Source organism: Pseudopodoces humilis, chromosome 10, assembly GCF_049639895.1.
Source record: "Pseudopodoces humilis isolate 2021_Gansu_Grassland_sample_001 chromosome 10, ASM4963989v1, whole genome shotgun sequence".
NCBI lineage: Eukaryota > Metazoa > Chordata > Aves > Passeriformes > Paridae > Pseudopodoces > Pseudopodoces humilis.
In genome coordinates this window covers 21,573,934-21,599,256 of record NC_142209.1, presented here as the reverse complement: position 1 = coordinate 21,599,256, position 25,323 = coordinate 21,573,934, and the positions used below count along the sequence as shown (strand labels likewise).

The window sequence follows — 25,323 nt, the reverse complement described above, 5'->3', positions numbered from 1 at the left end:
TATTTATTTGGGATTCCCTGACAGACAAACCATCCACTGAATGAGAAGTCATTGATCACAACCCGATTCCATTCTGGATAGGATAATTAAAGAGAGCAACCCTAATTATTAACAGGTCCGTGGTGCTTCAGAAAGGCACTCATGCAAATGAAGGGGTAAAATTTTTACATGGGGAAAGCAGTACATCCACCACTTCAGTGTTTTAAAATGAGACTTGATACTGTTGTTCTGGATGATACTTTAACCAAACACAAATCATGAATCTCAGTAACTGAGCAAAATATAATGGCTTGTGCTATTCAGGAGGGCACATTAAGTCTGATTGTAGCCTTTTCAACAAGTTGTGCTGCCACTGTCTCCTCCCCTTCTGTGACAGCAGATCCTTGTCCCCAAAATCCCATTTCTTTCCCTTCCCATTTTTCTTTTCCTTCCTCTGCTCTTAAATCCTAAGAGCCCATAAAATCCATGCAAAAGCTTGTCCTTTTAAATACTCTTTAAGATAACTAAAAATTAATTTAATTGTTCATAGTACACACTAACAGTCTTGAATAGCAAGCCTCATCTGTGATGCAACACAGATTACAGAGAGATGTCTTTGTAAAACATATTTAATTAAAGCTGAAGTCCATGTAGGTAAAGAAAGTCTTCACTTAAATGCAGCAGGATACAGAGTGGAACTCTCCTCAGACCGAAATGTGGCAGATAAGATGGTGATATAAAGTCTACCCATCGTTATTAATTAGGTGACCTTCACAGTGTCAGCTGACAGCATTCTTACCACTTTCTCCTTGTAAACAATGTATTTCAGCCACTTGAAATCCTGCCATTTGAATCCTGCCAGAACAAACAGGGAATCCTTCTCATACTGCTCCATTTTCTGGATTGCACCTTCAGGATATGTGATCCGGAGTGTTGTCTTGCCACCCACATCCTTCTCAAAGCCCTTCACCGGAGCCGAGTTCAGCCTGCAGGGCAACCAAAGAAGACACGGTCACGGATTCCCACTTACACTCACATTCCCACTCACACTCCTGTGATGATGACACAGCAATCACTGCTGGGCAAGAGCTCCCTGCAGCAGCTGCTACAGTAGCAAATGTTAACTCTTGCAGTTCTTCATCGCAAACACTTACGGACGTTTGTACCAAGTGACGACAGCTTAATTAGAAGTTACATCAATTCTATCATTGAATATAATGCAAACCATTTCTGCATATCAACTCCTGTGATTTAAATAGGGTTGGAGGCTTTGGAAGAGGAAAGTGAAAAATACTGTCCTTGCAAATTTAGAGTAAGAAACTAAGCATTAATATTTTAACAGCCCATTGCTCCTGTGATGTGTTAGTTGGGTTCTGCAAGGCTGTGGTGAAAGAGATGATGCAGCTCCTCATCAGTTTAAACAAACTGAAACTGGTCTCATTTTCCAACCCCAGCCCACAGCTTACACCACTCATCTTACCTGCAGTGAGGCTGCACAGGGAAATAAGCCAACTTGTAACTCTCAAAAAAATCCCATAGGAACAATCCGCAGCCGGTTTAATTCCCCAAACTGGCCCACTGGGAGGGTGAGTTGCCTTGCAATGCCAGCACAAAGGAGGAGGTTGGGCTGGGACAAGGCTCAGCACCACTGCAGTCTCACAGACTCCAAGGAGTTTCTGCTATGGAAATGCATCCCACTCTGAAAACACTCACGCAGTCACACAGCTTTGCTCTTGGGGACACTGATTTCTAAGGAGATGCTGCGTATTTAGCTGTGCTTTTGTTAAAACATTTCTCAGGAACAAAGTTTTTTCCCTTGGAAAATAAAACTGCTTTGGCATGAACAGCAATGATAACTACCATGATGTTAAAGTTTTCAGAATTTCTATTTAAAACTAAAACCCCAAAGCTGAGGAAATTTCATGTAACTTGGAATACAAATCTTGCTGACATCAAACAGCAGCCTCTGATGGCACAGGATTGCCTGCTTGAATTATTGCAGCATTCTTGACTTGGTGTAGTTCAACATACTGGAAAGTGCTTATGGACTGCAAATTTTGCCATGTAGGAATGTTAATGAGAATCTGGATTTGTCTTTTTCAGCCTGGGTAAGCATTTTACATTGGAAAATTGTCAGAAGAATAAAAACCTCTATAAAATCTGAAATTATATTAAAAATCTAGAGGAATACATTCTTATGCATTCTTAGCAGAAATGCTTACTTTATCATATGGAATAAAATATTAAAGGCAAAGCAACTTTAGAACCAGCACCACCACAATTTATACAGCATTCTTTTTCCATGGTTTATAATTCCTTGCTTTTTAGCCTGACTTTGAGGTAACTAGACCTGAGTACAATGCTCCCAGCCAGCCTGATCCTTTGCTTTTTCCCTCTTCATTCACACATCACTCACTTTTTCTGTGGGCAGTATTTAAACTTAAAGGTCTTGTCTCTTCAGGGCAGAGGACCTTATATAAAGCAAAAACATGCAGCTCTAAAGGTAACATAATACTACCAATACTCTGCAAAAAAAGCTAGTTTTACATATTTTCATCTGTTTTCTTTAGGATGAGGAGGTGTCTGCAGTTGTTTCAAATGTCACCGTGCAGCTCTTTGACAGGGTTTTTCTCATCCCCAACTGCTGGGTTCACTGTTTTGCTGCTTACTTTGTTAACACTCTCAAAACTTGGGAGCCCTACTTTGTACCTAGAGAGAAAATAAATCTAACATTTCCCCAAGTGAAATGAGCCTCCAGCAAAGGGCGAGAGTGTGAACTGCTGATGGAGCCAGCACCACCAAGGCGGTGCCCCAAGGGCAGCGTGGGCAATGGAGCAGGGAAAGTTCTGGCAGCCACAGCCCACATCCACAAAGGTGCAGAATCCACAGCTCCAACCCCTTCCCAGGCAGGATGCACTGGTGGTTATAAACACAGCTGAATCTTGGAAAACCTCAATTAGGATGTCAGGCCGCCTTGTACATGGACAGGCAGTTTTCTCCACAAGAAGTTCGAGTGTTTTTCTCTCTGTGCTTGCTGATTACATATAGAGCTTAGAGACACTAACTCCTAACCCTGGCACCATGAAGATCCTTTCAGATACCTCTCAAGCATCAACACCAGGTGAATCCCTATCTGGTTCTAATCAGGAATTTCTAATACACACTTATTTTTGCCCAGTCTGCAGTCTATTCTAAGGAGGCATTTCAGAGCACTGATGACTGCTGCAAGAAGTCCTGCCAGGTAAACAGTGTGACAGCTGGGAATAACATCTGCACTGAAATCTGATAATGTCTAGTTAAAGAAAAACAGTAACTCACTCCAAGCTCTTTTAGAACAAAGCTGAATTGGACTATCTTCATTGCAAAGAACAAAATTTCTTGCTGCAATTAGCAGTCCTCACATGGCAACACATGAGGCATCAAAGAACTCCACATACTGCTGGATCACTCCTTTGTCCACAAATGTACCACTTTTTTCATTTAAATTTCACTCCCTAGGTCCCAAATATCATCCTTCAAAGGAGTTTTGCAGTGTATGAAAAAGGATCTTATAGTACATGGGACTTCCCCAGCTTCCACAGGAATAAAGCAAGCAGTTGGATACATATCCAAGCACCTGGCTTCATTTAACCTTAACAGTTGACTTCTCTCTCCTTTATCCATCCCACCAACAGCACAGGTGCTCAGCTGCCCTCTTATCCTCTCAGCTTGCAAACTGACATAGATTTACTGATGTGGAGAGAAAAGTTGAACTTTTCATTTAAAAATTAAATAGTGGTCTTTCTGCTGTAAATCTTAGTGGGTGGCTTAGTCCAGATGGATTGAAACTGTTCTTTTGCTACTTTTTGAACAATCTGAGCCCAAGGAAAGGCTATAAACTGCATTTTAATTCAGCTCAAATAACTACAAGTCACCCAACTATGACGAGGAGTAAGAGCTCTTTGTTAACGACTGATAGTGGGATGAACTAGGAGAAGGGCTGCAAAAATTTTGTCCTGTTCTGAACAGCCATCCCCATGTCCAGAATGCTGATGGAGAAGCAAAGAACCATTCACAGGAAGCAAAGACTGAAAGAGATCTTCTCAGTCTTTTTGTTGAGAGTTAGAAGATATTTATTTCTCTCTGTATGTCCTATCCTTTCCTTACACAAGGGAGAGAATAGAGACTGTGCTAAATAATATCTGCCTTAAATTCTTTTATTAATCCCTTTCTTTCTTCTACCTTTAGCTAAGAATTTGCTATTTGCCACCATGTCTTAAGGTTGATTAATATTAAGAGAGATTATATCAGATACATCTCTTTTAATACACAATCAGTTATCTTACTAAGAAAAAAAATACCAACTTAGACTATATTAAATCAGTTTTATAAACTTACATTGCAGTTTATCTCACTTTTGTTGTTTACCATCATAATATTTTTTTACTCATGACTCAAAACCTGATGGAAAACTCTGCATTTTTTTTTTCAGGTCAGACTAATGGGTCTGTAGCTCCCTAGAGCACATCCTCCCTCCCTCCTACACACACTCTCTCACTCTCCATTAGTACAGGTATTATGTTTGCTAATCTCCAGTCACCCAGAACGCCTCCCTGACTTGACAGATTTATTACTGAGAGTTATGACTAGACCTGTGATTTCACATATCAGCACGTTTTTCAAGCATTCTGAGATGGCGCTGATCCAGGTCCTCAGCAAAAGTCCTAACTCTGACTGTGGTCCTTTGCACTCCCACCACTCTGCTTCTGGTGCCTTGGTCAACATTGTCATCTACCAAAGTATTGCCAATTTCTGGGGCACACTTACAGGTGTTTAATCACTGCTGGGTCCTCGCTCATAGAGGCTTCCTGCTTCCTAACATCCTTTGCTGCAGCATTCTTAGCCTATCCTAACTGTGAGGTGAAGTTCCAGGGGAATGTAACATGACCAAGAATACTCTCCTGAGCTACCACAGGGACACATCTGGGGGCAGATCCAACAGTGTGAGTTACTGCTTCACCACCTAAGGGAATCACAAAAGCAGCAACTTTTAGAAAGGAGCTATGAAGGGAATGTTCAAGTGATATCATACAAGAGACCACATTCCCAAGAAGCTGTGGAGAATAGAAAGCTTGAGTAATGCCTTTATCTTCTGATGTGATCATCATTCATAACAAATCTTTTTAAGCTCATGTCTATTTTTACCTTCTCTGTAAGTTAATGCTTCTTCCGTAGAAAGGGATACTGTCACTAATACAGGTTAAAGTTTGCCTGCATAGCAAGTGAACTGATAGAGAAACTGAATATGTGACAAGAACTGTAATGCCAAAGACTCACCTGACAACAACATCATAGTCATCAATTTTTAACCCTAGTGACTTATTTGCAAGGACTCCACCATTTCCCACAATAATACATCGCCGGCAGCTGAGACTGTGGAAGAAACAGAGGAGAGAAGTGATTTTTGTAACAGAACTTCAAACACACAGAGAACACATGTTCAGTTTGCATGCATCTGAGAACTACAGGAAACCTCTGTAAATATTAAGAATTAAGAGGGGGACAGAGATACACTTGATCCCCAGCTCACCTCGTCATGCCCAGGCATTACATGTGATAAACTGCTTTCAACACCTCATACCACGTGTGGCCTAATGAGATGAGCTGTCAGGACAAGCAGCTCCTCTCCCCCCACACCCCTGGTATGATGGGCTTGAATCAAACCCATCTGTTTACTTGAACCACCTCATTATTCATTCAGCACTGAAATAACAATAAACCAAAGGCTTAGTGAGGAAGTCTTCTCTCCGAGCAATTTTGTGAGTGCAGGCAGATCTTGCCAGGTTATCTGGGGTGTGCTCACCTTGCTGAGAACAAAATTGCTGCTGTTATCATGAGACTTCAAGAGACAGAAAAACATTAAATGGAGAGGAAAAAAGACCCCCCCCACCCCCCATGCCTGTCCAGTAGGAAACATATCTGGAGATACAATAGGTGAGGAAAGGGAAGGAAAATAACCTTCATTAACAAAGAAACAGGAAAGAGAAGGAAGAGAACAGTTTCTCGTGGAACCCTGAGTCACGAGAACTCTGCAGCAGATGTTAAAAAGTGATTTTGTTTTGAAGACAGAGAGAGGACTTCTTTCCAGCCATCTAATCCCAAACGCAGCTGGCTCTTCTGGCAATGTGCCTCCATCTCTGATAGTTCACTGAAGGAATACGTGTCTGCAGAGCCTTTTTCGGAAAGGGTCCAAGGCAATCAGTTGTTTGGAGCAGATCCCTGAACCAGGCAGTCTTCCTAGTCCCAGGCACAGTCAACTGGTCGCTTCTAGGCTGTCCTCTCTGATAACTCTAAAGAGCCAGCATGGGGGAAGCTCTGCCTATGTGAGGTCCCTTTTCGCAGAGCAGGAGTGCACTCAAAAGACTCAGCGAAACTGCTGAAGGTCACTCTGCTGACAGAGCCATTAGCTGGAGACATGTGCAGAATTAACAGCACCAAGAAATGCTCAGGAACAGCTTCCCCTGCCCAGATAAAGTTCCCCTGCAGATCCGAGCCTTTCCAAAAGAAAAAACTTCCTCATGCAGATGGACATATTAGCCCAGTGTCCCCAAGGGCTGAAGAAGTGTGTGTGTTTGTGATAATCAAACCACAATAGAGAAAGAATTTCATAGATAATGGCATAGCCAAAAAATAAAAACCCAGTTCTGGCAACAAGGAGAAATCAGACACAAGATCTGGTTCAAGCAATATACTGTGACAAGGAGGGAAGGGAGAGGCAGCCCCAAGTACACCAAAATGAGTGACAAAGATGGTAACAGCTTTGTCAAAACCTTCAAGGAAAAGGTGCTGAAGAAGGGAGAAAGAGATATAGTTCAGTTCTGGTCAAGTGTTAGTTCAGAAAGAAATGCACTCTTTTGATGATTATGACAGGAAAGTTTGACCTCCTAAACAACAGACTGCTGGGTGAAATACTGTACCTTCTCTACTCAGCTGTCTCTCAGCTATGAGTCCTTTTGAATTTTCTGTTTTGAAGAAGAATACTGTGCTGAAATCCAAAGGCTGCAAGCTCCAGGCACTCCACTCTGTCCTCTTCCCACTTACTGTTAGGATGTTCTAACCAATTCTGAGTACAAATCTGCTTGTTTCAACCTCAAACCACTTAATTGCTTTCTTTGCTTTCCTGCTAAATTAAAGCACCATCTACTGTCAGTAGTCCCTTCCACATCTGCATGAGATCCACTTACTGACAAAGCACTGTGTATAAACATTTGCCTCTCACAGGACAGACTGGTGAGCATGAACTGCTGCACATAAGATAAAAGAACCAGTTCCACCAGCCAAAGCTGTTCCAGCAGCTTCATAGTCCTGTTCCCACACAGGACTTACAGACTGATCAAAACCCATTCCTAATCTTATATTGACCATACAAACTGGAGTGAGTTCATCACATCTTGCACAGTATGGCAGCTCTTCTAGGTCTTGAGTCACACTTGCAGTACCTCCCTGAACAATTCTCAACTTCTCCCCAGATCTCCAAGGTAGTGAATCTGGAACACCAGCATGTGGAGCTAATGCTGCTCAAGGCAGAGGGCCTTTTACACAGAGATTTTCCTTACATCATTCCAATCCTCTTCTTACAGTCATTGGTTTACAGAATATAATCCTCATCTTGTAAACATCACCTGCATTGTTACCTCTGTGATGCCTGATTTTTGATGTGGCTCCAGTGAAGGATGCAACAAAATAGTCAAGACTGACTTGGCCCTCCGGCTTGTTACTTTCCCAGTCTTTAGTTCTGGCAAATTTTCCTAGTGGAATTTCACATTTTCTCCAGACTGGTTTTAGCCCCTGTGAACACCTGCCAGCAGGATTACACTAGAAGTGTTACTAAAGGATTAATTCCCAACTCTGACAATAACTTTTCAAAGCTGTGTAACATATCCTATGCCTAAAAAGGATACCTTTAAATGGTGTAGCATAGAATTAGAACATAATGGACTGAGACAAATAACTAATGTGTGCCTCTAAAAGTTTACCTTTATCATTCAAGCTTCTAGGTAATCTAAAAATATATCCTCTATATGGCAAGATTTAATTTCCACAAACCCAAAGCAACACAACATCAGTTATGCTGCCATCCTGCCTCTGTCCTCTGCAGGATTTTTCCTGCAAAACCAAACAAATCAACTTACAGTTACCTCTTTATTATCTCCCATATTTCTTCAGGAATGGCACAACATTTGCTGTTCTATCAAACATTCCAAGAAGGGCTAAAAAGCAAACAGGAATAACAAAAAATTCTTTGTTTAAAACACTCTTCAGTGCTTACTGACTTTAAAAGACATATAATTGTCATTTAATATCCTTGTAGTTACTAATAAAAAAATCACAAAGTATTTCATTGTTGCTGTAAAATGAGACATCTTTCTATCTTTACCCCCAAAATGAAACAAATGCTTAACTGAATGGTTCTGCCTTTACTCATCATAATTGATAGGTTAATCACTTTTGCCCAGCCTCATGTCTGAACCACTCTTCTACCCTCACGTTTCTGACATATTTAAATGCATTCTCCTTTTTCGTTAAGTCTGCAGATAAGATTTTTCATTAGTAACTTTCTGACCCTAAGGTCTCATCTTTGATCTTCTAACAGCTTAAATTTCTTTCAAATGTATTCTGTCTACTGATTGTGCCTGAGCATGGGAAACCTGCACAGTCACTGCTGGCTCCAGGCAAGTTTCTAGGTGAAGAAATACACAGTGCAAGCAGCATCAGTTACAGCTCAATTGTTTCTCCACAAAGAAGTGTGCAAACACCTTTGTGCTTGTTTACACAGTATGTCAAAGCCCTATTTCTTTTCCAGAAGAGCTCAAGGATTGAACACATCAGACACAGCCCATGTTTCAGTTTGCTACCAGGGTGGTATGAAGGATGGTCATGGACTTCCCACAACAGATACTCCCTAAAGCCCTAAGCTGGGAGCTGCAGCCAGATGTACAGACTCTTGACACAGATACTCCAGGGTTCAGTTCATCTACATGAAAAGCAGGATTCATGCAGATTTTGTTGAACAATATAGAACTGTAAGCACATGTATGCGTTGTAGTGATTCCTATTTCCTCTTCTCTCTTATCAAAGTGCTTTAGGGATTTGTCAGGGGAGAAAAACCACAAAGCCTTTCTTTACGCAACTTTGGATCTGAAGGCTTTGAAGAAAGATATAACAGAATAATTAAGAAAAACATCTTTAGGGTAGCTGATGCTTAAGGAGGCTTAACATATTCTGGTTTGATCTAGCTGCTGTTACTTAAATAGGTGCTATCAACCTGAAACAGAGGGACACACACCCCTCTCTTTTCTATCAAATCCCTTCCTCACCTGTTCAGGTAAAATAGTGCATTAGTAAAGACTGTGATAGCTATAAGCTCAAACTCTCAGTTTTCTTTCATTACCAGCTGGAGGCAATACAAAAAAAAAATAGTCAGGTTTTTATAATTATGTCTTTTCATAAGAAATTTACATGTCATCACCACGGAGATGTAACCCAAAAATTCACTGAAGTCCAGCCAGCAGATGGGCTGTGCAATTATAAGCCAAGCCCTGATCCATTTGCAGAATGAGGGTCAGGCCACTGGAAGAGCCACTAAATCAAGCAGTGAAAATGCCAGCAATATAAGTGGGCCTGGAAGAGCCAATGGAGGGCAAGAAGTTTCAAAGATGGGGCCCACTGACATCTGTGAAAGGGAGAAAGACATGCCAACTCAGAAGGAAGAGCTCAATGGTTCTAAAGAAAGTCCCCTGGATCTCCAACCTTTTCCAGACAAGCTCAGGGGTGAGCTGTAACTACCCTTCCTAACATGACTGCAGCTCTACCTATCCCTGTCCTGGAGCAGGAGCAGGTTACTATTCAACACAACGGTGCTGTAATAAGGAGTCATGAAGAAAGCAGGGCACCAGGTACACTGTGAACAGGTGTGAACCACAGCCTTTGTTCACATGCCCTCCAGCTGCTGCTAGCTATAACACAATGGAGGGATTAGTTGAAGTGAGCTGGCAAAGCTGTGGGATGATGAAAAGTGCACGCATACCCGGAAGGATCACGTTTGCCTTGTTTCAGCACCATGTCAGTACATTGTGTCAGGAAAGGTGCATCAGGATGCCCTTTAGCACAGGAATAACCAAACAAACAAGTTAATTTCCAGGGCTTATGAGAGGCAAGTGAATGCAGCTTCTCAAGGACCAGCTTTGTGAAGAAGGGCAGAAATAGAGAAGCTTGGGTAGGAACAAGACCAAAGGCTTGGTGTAGAGCTCCTTCACCACACAACTCTAATCCTCTCTTTGCTTCCTATGCTCTCACGAACTGCTCTGACCTCACCTTTCCTGCCTCTCCCACCCTTCCCCTGGGAAAGCTGCCTTCAGTGTATAGTTACATGAACACTTATCCAATGGGCTGGGCAGTGCTCATCCTCCCCACCCATCCCAGCCTCTGCCTCTCCTGCTGCCATTTCAGCTCTGTGCCCACACAACTCTTCAGTGGGAGGGGAGCTCTGGAAATTAAGTCACTGGAATGACCTGGGTTGAGAGTAAAACTTGTAAACTGGAATCATCTCACTGATCCACGTTAAAGTCCCTTTTCAAACAATAGCAGCAGCACAAGAAGAAGGGCAGCAGCAGTAGCAAATATGGTTTCTTAGGCTGGTTTTGCCAACAGAGAAAATATTGGTGTAACCCCATTCTGAAAAGACAGTGAACCTGGAGCCTTTTTCATGCTTCTAGAATCAGCCCACTAGACTTCTGAGAGCCTACAAGTGGAATGGCTCACAAGATCTCCCAAGCCCAACCCCTTGTACTTCACAGACTTGAGTTGTGTCTCTATCTAATCCTTCCACAATAAGACATGTTCTCAGTCCTTTATCATAGAACCAAGAGTGGTTTGGGTTGGAAGGGACCTCTCAATGTCCCCTAAGTCAGGCTTTCTCCAGTTGCTTCAAGGTGTTGAGCAAAGTGAAGAGGTCTGGACTTTCTCCTTAACCAGTGAGCAGGGAGGGAGTAGCTAAACTCGAGGTTCTGCCTCTGGCACACTGGTGCTGCCATGGAGGGGAACTGTTCAGATCTGCTTGGAGCTTGAGACAAGATGAGAAAGGAGCTAACCTTCCTCCACCAATCTTCATCAACTTTTTAGGAATCCAAAATGACAGATACCCATTGCTGCCAGCACTGGAATTCCATGATGACCACAGCTCAAGAACATTTCTGGAATGATACCCAAGTCTTCATCTGTGCCCTACTCACCAAGCTGTTTTACCAGAGCAGCACTATGGCAGCCTTAACACCTCCTACAGTTCCCAAGCTCTTTCTCCTAATAACTCCTCTGTTGTAACTCCACCCATCTCCTCCTTTAGGCTCTCACTTTGTAGCTTGCCATCCCCAAGCCTTCTTGAGTCCCTTTCTCCCATATACACTTCTATTTTTATCCTCCCTAAGACCTGCTCACTTGGAAGGGCTTTGGGAGCTATTTGATTGTGACACAACCAACATCCATGGATACAGATTTATCACAATACCCAAGGAAACAGTACTTCCACAAGATATCTGTGTGTTTATACACCACCAAACCTTGCAACTGCAATACCACAGAAATAAATGTCTAGCCTGTTCCTGAGGTCTCATTTGCACTTGGTATCTCAGGGATTTTGCATACATTTCACATGTATTGAATGTTAGACCTTTCTTCTCTCTGCACCAAACCCATTATAAAGAACACAAACCAAAGTGAGCAGATCATGCTAGAGTAATTACGTTTCCAAATCTCCTGTGAAATTACTTTTCAAAGGCCTGAAACTTTCTACTTCTCACAAAACAGGTGAGCAGCAAGGGTCACAATTACATTAACCTTCGCTGCAAGAATCTTCCACCTACCCTCTGTCATTAACACTAATTTCATATGAGCAGCCTTCTAAAAGAGTATATATGTAGATTTTTCAACAGATTAAAATCTTAATTCTCCAACCAGAATTGAGATAAACCCCAGATGGATGAGACTCAGTTGTGTGAAAAATCTCAAAGAAGGTCATTTGTAAAATGGTTTTACCTTCTGGACATAATTTCTCAAATTAACCCAAAGTCTGAAGGCTAACCCTATCTGCCACTGCTGTGAGGCAAGGCAAACTTCAAAGAAACCTAAATTAACACACAGACTGCAAAACTAAGAATAAGCTTTCACACAGAGAGTAACTTCCAACTACAGCATGCAAAATCTACAATCAGCATGAGAGATATGGAGACTACGGAAAGGCTGGAAAAGCGTATGAACTTTGTTATGAAAAATGGGCAGAAGGGGAGCTGGGCCAGGAAATAAAACCCATGTGTTTAGAAAGCAGGAACTGTGTTGGCAGCCTGGGTCAAGTACCACTGGAAAGAAGTATTACCAGCACTTTGAAAAGAGCTCATGTCTCAGAGTAAAACCCTCTGACAGCTTCTGAAAAAAACTACCCCTAATTTGGGAGGTGGCACTAAATCAAACCTACAAGACAAGTGAAAGGAATGACAGAAAACCAGGGACAGGAACAACTAAAGGACCATCATTAGGAAGCTGATTGTAAGCATGCCAGTGAGTTTCAAAAACAACCTCTACAACAGAACTGAAGAATCAAAGGAACGTCTTCTAAAGGCATCAATTCAAATACCATAGGATTGCTATCCCGTTCATCCTAGCACAGGCTTGGCCAATACAACCAATATTCCTCCTTTGAGAGTGAGGTATTAGTGAAAAACATTGTTAAAATAAACCAGTCCCTTCTTTCCTTCTAAAGTTTCTTGTGATCCTGCTGCTTTGTCAGAAAGGCTGGAAAAGAGCAAAGTGTTTATTGAAAACCTGCTATTTACTGATTTGAAAACAGGACAAGACGATATCTTGCAACAACATATGAAACAAAAGATTAGGAAATAGTCAAAAGCTAAATACTTTTTTTCTATTTATGTTTGACTTAACAGAGGTCTCCAGACTCTACAGATTTACTATAAAGAGGACTCAGTTTTCAGCTCCTGATTTACTCATCCACATCCAAATATATTGCCAATAATCTCTGCCAAAAAATGTCTAACAAAATTTATTTAGGACATATGGAAAAGAATCACTTCTACTCCTGTTCTGAAGGTCTCATCTTACCTGTCAAGAGCTGGAGTTAGACGATAATCTTTGGTTGCTGACAGGATGGCTTTGATTAGATTATCTGGGGAGAAAGGAAGAAGACATTAGGAACAAATTCTCACTTCTAACGGAAATGAGAAACAATGTGGTGTAAAGCATCTGAAGCAGTTACTTGAAGGACCTGAAAGGTTCTCATTAGGAATGAACAGTAAGTTGAGTATTTTCTCTGGACAATGACCTTCACACACAGCCCACAAAGACATGTTATGTGCCAAATTCTGATGCAGTGTGTAATTGCCTAGCATGGAGAGTGTCTCAGGGAACAAGCACCGTACATTTTATAACAGTGATTTCATATCCACTGCCCTGAGATGGCAGTTTCACAAACATTTCAGATGTGAAAAGGCCAGCATCACTGTCACTGCTTGCTTTCAGAAAAGCTTTTATGCAGCTGAGTGGTGAACTGGATGCAGGACCAGAACCGGGTTAAAACAGATGCTTTTTATTCTGCAGGTTACTTTCAGTTTAGGTTCCTCAGCCTGTCTTTCTTCAATTAAAGCACCATTACTGCATAATGAAATGCCCATGGAACCACAGTCTGCACTGATACCCTGTGAATGCTGCAGCAACCAGATGATATAAGTTTTGCAAGCATAGGCATACACACAAATTAAATGCATTAAGCTGCAGAGGCACAATGATTACATATAAATCTATCAGCTGTGGAAACTCTGGAATCTGCTTGCCTCTAGATTTTGTCATTTGTCCCTAATTTTTCCACCTTTCTCCCCCAGCGAGGTCCAAACTCCTTTACCATGGCCCAAATAGGGCCAAGAAGCAGCAAGGCTCTGGCTAGTCTGTATTTACAAAGGTACCAGTAATTCAGAATGTCTGTACTGGGTTTGATAAAAAGTCCATCTGCTTCCAAATCCTCACTCTAACTGTGGTCTTAAGCAGGTACCTAAGAGGAGAACAAAACCAAAGCCAACTAATATATTTCCCTGAAATTCTCTTCTGCTGTTCAAGTGTTTCCAATTCAGGGATTTCATATGTCAGATATAGCTTCTTTGTATCTGGTAACCTGCAATGATTTCTAGTCCATGAGCTCAGAATCCTCCTCGATCCACATGGACATTCAATCACTTCCCTTTCCTAATTTTGAATATGGCTTCTTTGAGCTTCATTTATACTGGAAAAAATTGTGAACATTTAGTCCCCTTCCATCTTTGCTTGGGAGATTGCAAATAACTCTAATAACCTTAAATATATGAGTCGACTTGTTCAGAAGTTCTTAGGAAACACCAGTCAAAATGAACAAATAAGTCTAATTTCTTTACAAAAGACTAAAAATGGTACAGAAACATTAAGAAAACTGACAACAAGTGATTTTCCACCTCAAATTTAAACAGCTTTCCTGACAAACACCGATGACTGCAATAGGCACAGTTAGGGGAGACCCTTTCACATAAAGAATTCTGTTCTTCTCCACTGCGTCCTTCCTCAGCAGCAACAGGACAAATGTGTGGGATAAACACAGGAGCTCAAGGCAGCCCAAGTGCCAAAGAACTCTGAACGTGGCAACAAACTGGCCAGACACACAAAGGTGATAAACAGCAACTCCGACAATTACTTTGAGATTTGGGGAAGTTTTCAACATGGCAGCAGTGACAGCACCTGCCAACCATTACAAGCTGGGGACTGTGATTACTTTCAGAACATAGTAGTTTAGAGTTGAGTATGGGACGAGGCAATTTATAAGGGTAAAAGCAACTTTGATAACAAAATAGTGGTATTGTTTAATTTTTCTTCATCTGAAGAATTTCTTCTGAATGCTATTCCTTTAAATCTGCTGTAACAGCAGTAGGTTGCTGTGACCTCTAATGGCACCATGCCACAGTCCTCTCCTTGGCCCGCTTCACACCTTGGCTTTTTCTGAACAGCATACTTTACTGACACTGTTTTCCCACATTCCCAAAGAAGAGATCAAAGGATTGCATGTCAAGGGCTGCAACCTCCCATCTACCAAGCTTTTGTTATGCCAGGTTTGCTCTACCACCCACAAGCTACACCCTGCACTACTTGGAGACCATCGATGGACTATTTTAGAAACAGCATCAAAAGAATACAATTGAGTGATGCACTCAAATTATTCTGGTTTACTCATCTTGCCAGATAATTAGCAATGCTTTAGTGAATGCTCAGGAATTAAATAAAACTACTTTAGGAGTGGATATGGCAGCATTTGGAATGAGGTGCTTCCCAAACAAAAGAAACAACAATTTTGAGCATTCAGTACAGATTATGAACAGACAAGCAGGAGATAGCCCTTCAGCAGTCCAACAATACATGGCATCCAAAAGGTTTGGAAGTTGCACAAATCTCAGTGTTACTATTCAAAACTGCTGAATGAAGCTCATTCAATAAAACACAAAGTACTTTGCTGTCAAGGGTTCACCTACAGCAGGAATGAAGGTGGCACCAGGTTCATCTGGTCTAGCCCTCTTCTTGGAAGCTAGGAGCAGGAGCTACAAGCCAGGAAAAGCTAATGACTGGGGCAGGGGACAGGCACTAGATATTTCTGGTTGAGCTGGAGCTGTACAACACTGTTGCTCATGTGGGCATCTGCACTTGCACCTTGACACTGGCCCTAGGATGGAAAGACAAGGCCTCCTCCAGGAGTTTCTGTACCTTCTGTATTTTCCTGGGGAGAGGTTTGAAGGATCACCAGATGCTGCTGTGGCTGATCTGCAACCTTGGACAAGACCACAAAGCAGTAAGGAACAGTAAGGAGCCACTGGCAGGATCTTTTAATACAGCTGGGGCAAGCAAAGACTATGATCACAGATATCAGTGACCTGCACAACACAAAGCAGGGCTCACCTCCAGGCTGTGAGTCAAGAAAATTTGGCACCAGGAAATCAGGTGCATTATGTAAAGTTAATTGATGAGATGCTCTCTCCAGGGTAAGAAACTGAAGGGGTGATGAGCACACTCTGCCTTATACACCTATGTACTGAGGGATAATAACGGTGCAAGTACACCTAACAAATACTACAAAGAAAAATTCCTTCCTGGTTTAAGTAACAGGATTTGTGCAGAGCTGCTGCCTGGAAGTCAAGGAGTGAAAGAAGTTTTGCAAGGACAAAAGAAAGGCCAAGTTGTCTAGATGAACACATCAGCAGGGCAAGCAATCTACTGCAGTTTCCTGCAGCCATAGCCTGTTTATTATATTTTTTTTTCTTGTCATGGACAATTTAGATCATTGGGGAGAGTGGGAGATTATTTAACCCATTCATCTATCAACCACTATGCATGCACTCTTACTATAAAAACAAAGCAAGAAGCCTCTGCACATTTTTCTCCCATCTAGAGGAGGAGCTGACTACATTTATCTAAGAATCCTGAGTTATCTTGACATATTCTATCAACTTTGCCTTATAACATCAGAAGATTCAAAAGCCAGCTCGGTACTGCATGATTTCTCTGAACCCAAGTACATCTTGACTTCAGGTTGACCCTGAAATTTTCAGACATTTGGAAAAACTAAATAGTTAGAAATTAGGCAGACAGTGACCACACAGTGAGAACCAGCCTAAGTCTCAATTCTAGCCTTTTCCTCTGTTATTTATGTGAAGGAGTGGAGGAGACCTTCACTGTAAATGTCAACAACACTTAAAATTGTTGTTTCTAATGCAGAAACTTCTTGCTTGTATCACCAAAAAAAGATGGGAGGCCTTTTCAGTCCACAGGGCTTTCTGCAGGCATCTCACAGGGTCTACCTTCTGCCTGCCTTGAAAGTAGGCAAATTGGGATGTTAGTGCACTCTCAAGTGGCCAAGAGAAGAGGCCATAATTTTTCAAGTTGTCTGTACCAGCCACTTTCCTCAAACCCCAGGAAGCCTACACATCGCTTTTGGCAGCAGTGAGTGTGTGAACACCCTGCCTCAACTTGAGCGAGGTTGGTTGTCATTCTGTGAAGCCTGCCAGGAGACTCTGCACATGGGTCCCTGTCCCATGATAACAGAATGCCACGTGTGTGTCAGCTTTGTGGGGAGAGTAAACTAAACACTACCAATGCTATGGATTAAACAAATCACAGTATTTACAAACAAGTTCTTAGCACAGGCCAGTGCGTACGCTTTTTTCAATACACCCCCCAAAAGTTCAGCTTTGTATAAAATTCCTCCTTCAGCATTTTTTTTACCTTAAGGTCTTGCTCCATATGGGAGCTGAGAAATGACCTTTAACAGAAAAATTTTTACATCTTTTGAGGAATGATCTTTACAGTAGGTCAAGGGAGGTGATTCTTCTACTCTACTTAACCCTAGTAAGGTGGCACCTGGAGTTCTGTGTCCAGTTCTGGGCTCCTCAGGACAGAAAATATGGAACTCCTGGACCGAGTCCAGTGGAGGGCAACAAAGATGGTGAAGGGATTGGAGCATCTCTCTTATGAGGAAACGCTGAGGGAGCTGGGCCTGTTCAGCCTCGAGAAGAGACAACTGAGAGGGAACCTCATCAATGTCTGTCAGTCTCTGCTGAAAGGAGGTGTCAGAGGATGAACTGGGCTCTGCTCAGTGGTACCAAGCAATGGTACAAGAGGAAACAGGCAGAAACCGATTCCCAGGAAGTTCCACCTGAACATGAGAAAAAACTTCTTCACTGTGCAGGTGGCTGAGCACTGGGACAGGCTGTCCAGAGAGGGTGTGGGACCTCCCTCGCTGAGGACATCCCAGAACCATCTGGATGCAATCCTGTGCAATGTGATTTGAGATGAAGCTGCTTGAGCAGGGAGGTTGGACAAGATGACCCAGTGTGGTCCCTTCCAACCTGACTCATTCTGTGATTTGCCCAGCACAAGGCCATAGACCCAAGTCTCATCACATGTTTTATTCTCTCTTCCAGAAACACCATGTCCAGCTGTTGACACTCATTATTATTTGTACCTTTGTGAAGCTGGGAATCCAGTGGTTATAACAAGTATCACAATGTGTCTGAAATTCTCTGCACAACTTCTTTTTATTATTGATCAGTTAACTTTAAGAGGTCAATGCAGGAAAAAGCATCTATGAAGAATTCCAGAATTTAGCAGTACATTGCAAACATGTGAACTGGCTCTCAAAACCAGCTAACTACAAGCTGAGGAATCTGTCCCCAGATCAAAACTTGTGTGTAAATAACAGGAGAGTGGTTTCCTGAGGTCACTAGCTGTACCAGACTTAGGCGGTTTACTGGAAATACACTTTACTAACAACAGGATTTTAAACTGCCACTCCTCGCAAGATCTCCATTGATGATTTTTAACAACATTAAGACAAGAGGCATATACTGTTGCCTAGACACAAAACAAAAATAAAAAAAGACTGAATGTGCATGGTATCCTCCCTAGCATTTTTAGAAGAACCTGGCATGCATTAAATGTAAGCTCCATTAAAGCCCTTAAGGCCTTTTTTTATAACAAGATATAAATAAAATACATAACATTTGGACTCTTCATTTACATCATCATTTTAGAGCCTTCGGGGATTTTTTTTTCTAAGCTTTTCTTCACAACAAAGAGTTTGTTTTTTTAGAATACAAGCTAAGTTCCCAACATAATCCCAGGGCTTGGAAAGTTGGAACATTAATTTAAAAAACAATTATGCAAAAAAATGGGTAACATTTTGCAATAACTATGCATTAACAATTTTGATCTAAACTTGAGTTCAATGCACAGGAAGCAATAAAGTCTGTAGAAAGAGGCAAATTCACGCCAAATAAAAACAATCCTTGAAAGATACACAGTGTGCTGGTTAAAGACAAGCAGGAAAATAAATACAGTTGTTATATAGGGCTCTGAATTTTTGATGACCCTTCACAGGTGGCCAGGCAATATCTCCAAGACCAAAAAACTCAGTAACTACTACACTGATTCCTAATTCTTCTGCCCCTTGCAGAAGCATTAATAAATGGCACTTGAAAATACAACAGCCAGAGAAGATCTGCTCTTCAGGAGGCAGAAGAGAGGAATAATGCCATATCCACGTTTCCATTGCAATTCAAGATTTCTGTGAAGAACTCCAATATATGGAGTCATCCAATTAACTGCAAACTTAAGGTTTGCATCTCCCTTCTCAGTGAGTTTGGAGAAGGACTATTCCTTAGGAACACTCAGCAGCAAAGCATCAGTTTTGATTGAAATAAGGGACTGCACTGTTATACTTTCATCAGGAGAGCTCAAGAACGAGAAGGGATTTAACTTCAAAATTCACAACATAACTTCCCTTTACAAGTTTTATTCAGTAATGAAAAGTCAACCCTCTACCTCCTCTGAAACTTTCAACTTTTTTCCCTCTTCAAACCACTAATTTAATTTCTTCAGGCTATAAAATCAGCTAAATTCCCTGGGGAAACATCAACATTTTTATATCTATATTCCCACGTGATAATGGCAACTATTACCAATTTTGGTAAAATGCAAAATTCTAGTGGAATCTAGTCCAGAAATGTGCCTCCAACTCAGGAAGAAACAACAGTCTTGTTAATACCTACTCTGAACAGAACTACTGGCTATACTTGGTTGTGCTTCTACTTTTCTGGTAGAGCAATAAGACATGAAGAACAAAAGAAAGCTTATGGTAGGAAAATCATCTGTACAACAGAGTACCACTAAGAAAATGAGGATAAAGTTGGAGAATTAAAGCATAAAATGCCTCATTCAGACCTAGTCAAATGTAGGCAAGGTGTCTGCATGTGGTACTCCAGTCTCTACAGAGAGATTAGGTTAGAAAAGACCTACTTTTCTAATGTTTTCTTTTCTTGAATCAGCTGTAAATTTTAATTGTCATGTCCAACTGAATATGTTTTCTCAGAGATTAAGTATTGCTCATGCCAAGAAAGCCAATATAAAAGAAAAAGCTGTGCAATAACATCATGATATGCCAACTTTTGCAGGTCTGAAAACTCAACATTTTCACTGGAGATGAATGACCTCTGCCTCATGAGACTACTGAACAACTGCTGAGCAGCACTGAACCATGGCTTTTCCCAGGAGCACTGACACAAAAGAAAACATCCAAATAAAACCAAGTACAAGAACAGTTAATCATTGCACAATACATCCATTAGCATTGGTGGTCTGGACAAAGATTTAATTCCTTTGTCACTGAATGTGTTACCAGTTCCAGACATCCCTCCACTATCAAGTGAAAATACAAAGTCTCCTGGCCAGTAGTTCATATTACATTTGATAAAACTGTAATATTTCAAACATGTTCTTAATATTCTCTTAACACCATGGGGAAGAAATTGCTTCCTAGTGTCTTGATGGAAGGGAAATTCTGAGATGGTGACAAGAGAATCACTCCCTAAGAAATAACTATCACCTTCAAAGACAAACTGATTCAAGGCCAACAAAGCAGCCTCTCTGCTCAAAACAACTCAGCAAGAACAAAGGTGGAAGTGAAGACCTATAATTACTGCTAAGCAGTGACACAATTACTGAACAAATGCATGGAAGAAATATTACATTGATCATGTCTGTTTAGTTTATGTATGCTGTGCCATATGTTTTCACTTAAGTTCAAAAAAACTGCAGCAACTCTCCCATCCTCATTACACAGAGAGGATGCCAGATACCAGCTACTCTTTCTTATGAAAGCCTTTTATATTCTTCAAACCACATGTACTGAGAAATTCTATTAATAGTCAGGTATTTACCCAGTCTTGTTTGTTGCCCTTCTCCAAATAACTCTTTCCTTTTGCTTTAGCTACAGAGGTAAATTTGGGGAGGAGGCCCTCTGGGATTAATAATCTTACTAACACTATAAACAATTTTTCCATTGCTTATCCATTGACAAATTTAACCCTGAGAGCAGTGCACATGCTAGAGAATCTCTGCAACTACGTGGACAGCATGGGCATATTCATAGCTCCATAATTACACTGATAAAAGCACTGCTAGAAAAGGGTGCAAATCCAAAAGAAGAAATTTCAATTTAGAATTAAAAAAAGCCCTCCATGTGACTTGTTTAAGAGCCCAAGACTGCTGCAGTCTCCCTGCTCTTCACTGAAAAAAGTTGCAACAACTGACTTGGTGGGTGCTGGCAAAGAATTCCTACAAGCAAATTATACCCTCACAAATGGTGAAACATGGGAGGCACTCCAACATCCTAGTTAATGCCAAAACAATAGCCTGGGACACAGGAGGGTGCGCAGCAACTGGAGCTGTCCCCCACAGGAACTCTTGACATTTGAAGCTTTTAGAGTTCCAATTTCTTGTTACAGTTTGATCTTGACAACTGTGAGAGTTGACCAATTTCATCATGTTCCTCACTTTGGCTATAAACACACAGTAAACAACTTGGCAGCAGGGTATGGTCCTACTCGAGTCCATACTATTGAAGTGTTAGCACAGTCCCAGATGTGCTCACCAGGGCCAACAAACATCCTCCTCTACAATTCTCACGCATTCACAGGCAAATACAGGCCAGTGACCTTTCTTGATAGGAAGCCTGGACATAGCCACTCTATTTTTGTGGGGGGCAGGGAGTTAATCTGTTTGAACAATGAGCTCAACAGCATTCACGACCACAGGACAACCGCTTTATTTATTAATAGAGACGGAGTCATCGTTTCCAAGCACTTAGAGTGGCCCATGCCCCAGACTCTGTCAAATCCCACAGTAGGAGACAACAAGTTTGATGTGGCAGACAATCTCAGTTTTTAAAAGTAAGTGCAGTCAAACATGACACTGGCCTGTTTGTCAACACGGCCACTCCTCATTTAGAAAATCTTGATCCAGATGCTGAAATATAATCTCATAGGTTCCCAGCAAGCTGCAGAAGTCACTGAGCAAAACCAAGATCCACTGTTATGATGAATGGCCAAACTAGATACTGGTAGTGACCATTTATGGTGTCAAAACATAATCACACCTCTTCATACCTATTATTTCCCCTATTGTCTGCACACAGAGGAAGCCAGAGTTTCCACAAGGTCTACAGACATCTGTGATGAATGCAACATCTTCAACCTGCTGGATTAGCTCCAACACTCCTGACAACTCTCACCTCTGCTTTTGTTCCAGGTTGCTGGGCATTATGATCAAGTAATTAGGACCAATCCTTGGTCCAGATCTTTGGTGAGCAGTGAACTACAAAACATACTAAAACTCTGACCATTTAAGACAGGTTAAGAAAAAGATACAACAGCTGCTCTTATGCTCCTCTTCATCTATTTCTAATACCTAGCTGAGGACTCTCAGAATCACTATTCAAAGAGAGTTTGCACAAGACTTCGTACCACACACCTCATCTCAGGAAGCCCTGCTCACAAAGCAGGCAGCAAGGTTGTCACCTGCTTGTTCTGTGCCTCTTTCATAGCATGCAAGTAATCACTAAGGCTGTTAACTGACAATAGCAGCAGTTTCTTATCTGACACAGGTTGTGCAGTATTCCTATTGCAATAGTCCATTTCACAACCAGCAGCATTCAGGGGAAAGTCTAAAAGCTTTCATATTCAGGACCATATTTGCCTTCAGGGCTTCTACACACAAATGGTCTTGCCAAGAATGGAGCACTCTGTCCATAAAACCTCCTTGCCTGGGCTAATGGCCAAATCAGAAAATAACCACTGGAGTGAAGGAGCGAGAATTCTTTCACAAAGAAACACTGTTAATCTTTCACTGTTTAACGCTGTACTGAGTACTGAGTACTGAGTTTTAACCATCTGTAAAGACAGGAGAACTATCTTTACAATCAGATTCTCATTGAAGAAAATTAAAATCTCTGACGGACTGTTGTCAAAATGATCAGCATACTGCCATCTCCTTGATATGATAACCTTTAAAGAGCAGTAGTCCTGCCCTGAAAATTTCTGAACGATTTCTACTATTTTACATGTAATTTATAGAGACGTGTTATTCCAAATTAGTGCAGTCCTGTAGACAATACTCCTCAAAAGCTGCTTTCCCCTAAATATTGCAAGACTCATTCTTGCAATCTTGGAACTGTCCTTTCTTGGACCAGTAAACACAAAGTGATGGATAAAAAAGGACTTCATTCAGCTTTTTTTCAGAGACAAAGCAAAACTTAGGTAAGAATAGAAACTTGACCAAGAGAAAGCAAAAATGGTGGATTAGCTTCCAAGCTACCAAGAATACCTTGATTTCATAACTGTAGTACTTCCAAGCTACCACAGATTAATTTCTAGAAATTCCTTGGAACATGAAGCATTACTGAAAGTAAACTCAATCCTGTAGCCATATTTCACACACAAAAAACGCAAACCCAAAAGGACTCAAAAAAACCAAAAAGCCATTTTTTGCACTTGGAATAGATCACAGTGACTTAAAAACAGCAGGTGATATTCACCACAGTTCTCAGCAAGGTCTTGCCATTACCATCTCAGCTGCAGTCAGTGTCTACAAACACCAACCACCTTTCCCAGTGTGATGCATGTTGGAAATCCCAGCTGACAGTGTCGTGGGGCTGCCTAACACAGAGCAGAGCTCCTGCCCCATCTGCCTCAACACAGCCACCCTGACTATGACATGACACTCCTTTTCCTGTGCACATCCCAGCTCTGAGAGTCTTCATCTTGCACCAGCACATCACTGAGCCCCACACTGCCTGCCTGGATCGTTTATTTGGATATCATTAGACTGCCCTGACTGAAAGCCCTAATGAGGTGCTGATACCATCATCCAATCAGTCGTCTGAGCCCAAATGCATCCCATGGGACAGCCAGAAAAGACTGATGCGAGAATTCCAAGTGATGTGTAACATGAAAGGGCGCCATTCGCATCGCTAGAACTCACAGCCTGTCAGCACGGCCATTAGAAATCCGGGGCTACACAGATTTATAATTCTACCCTCCCACACACAGAACTTGCTCCGGAGTGAAATTTGGCACAAAATTCAGTCCCAGGAGGGTGTTAAAAAAATAACCTATTCAACAGTTTCCGTCCCATGGCTTCAGCTCACAGCCATTTAAATAATGGCAATTTCTCATTTCTCTTTTTAACTGAGGAAATCCAATATAAAACACCAGATTTACATAACATTGCAGTGGTGATACAATCTGGCAACAAACCCAGAGAGAAGGCTGCCAGAGCCATTCTGTCATTCTTTTTTGGTGAATTTCTCCATTTGGATTCAGTTTAATGGAATGATTTTTATTAGGTCCAGCTGACATCACACGTAACCTGCAAACCCCACCTCCACCCTGGCCAGGCATCTTGCCCTAGCTCTGTACACCTTGTGTGCTGGTTAGAAGGGGACAAGCCCTCCTGTGGCCACAGCAGCCTCCCACTTGTGCTGCCACTGTTAGTTCTTTGCTGCAAACTCTGCTGGCTGATTTAGAGGACAGTAATTAGCATCCTATTGAGCTGCAAAAGACTGAGTGGACAAGGAATGGACAAAACAAAGAAGGGAACTGATGCAAGCCAAAAGCAATTTGTCAGTAGAGCCTTTGATTTGATCAGAGATTGTTCTGACAACTACCACACCTGCTTCTAGGGAGAGACACAGAACCAAGCTTTCTGGGGCTGCAGTTCTTTCTCCACCAGGTATTTAAATTCCTACAGGATTATCTGTAATCTTCCAAGCTGATGCAATGCCACAGCAAATCACTGCAGAGAGCACAAGCCTTCTGCTCCACCACCACTTGGACAGAGAGGCTGTGACAGTACGTGGGACAGGTAGGAGCTTGTCACCCCAAAACAGATCATCATCTGGGTGGGCTACTGGCTCCCATCTCATCCACCAGCCACCACTCCTGATTTCCCACATCACACCTGAGACACAGCCTCTGCTGCCTCGCTCCAGATGGAGGACAAGGCAGATTAAAATTATCATCAAAGCATCTGAACATACTTTTCTTACTTGTTATGTAAGTAAATAAGTAGCCCAACTATAAAATTCTATGAGAAGAAAATGAAGATTTGTATCACTGGTCAAGCCCAAGGCATCTTTCCTGTTCTGCGTAGAATTACTGACTTAAAGGTACTTCAAACCAGTTTGAACTCTCTGCTGCTGTCAACAAAGCTGCTGCAAGGTTCTCTGGCAGCCAATATCAAAATGCTTCTTCAAGGATGTGGTCATTGGTCTAAATTGCCATTGTTGCACTGACTCTCCACATGCACTAAACCATCTTCCATAAGGCCAGCCTCCAAGGTCCACAGTCCAGCTCTAAAAACCCTTCTGCATTTCTGAGAACTACATCTACAATAATTCTCTCA

General features: G+C 41.7%; 1 protein-coding gene across 10 annotated transcripts in view; it reads right to left on the bottom strand.

The window, feature by feature from the left end:
* The window catches only part of ST3GAL3 (ST3 beta-galactoside alpha-2,3-sialyltransferase 3), a 177,454-nt gene that overhangs the window by 45,379 nt on the left and 106,752 nt on the right, over window positions 1–25,323 (bottom strand). For all 10 annotated transcript variants that reach the window (XM_088060190.1, XM_088060188.1, XM_088060193.1 and 7 more), the window contains 3 exons: window positions 13,126–13,189; window positions 5,296–5,391; window positions 779–965 (listed from right to left, as the gene is read on the bottom strand). In XM_088060190.1, the coding sequence (XP_087916316.1) occupies window positions 779–965; window positions 5,296–5,391; window positions 13,126–13,189 (347 nt within the window). The remainder of the gene's footprint in view (window positions 1–778; window positions 966–5,295; window positions 5,392–13,125; window positions 13,190–25,323) is intronic.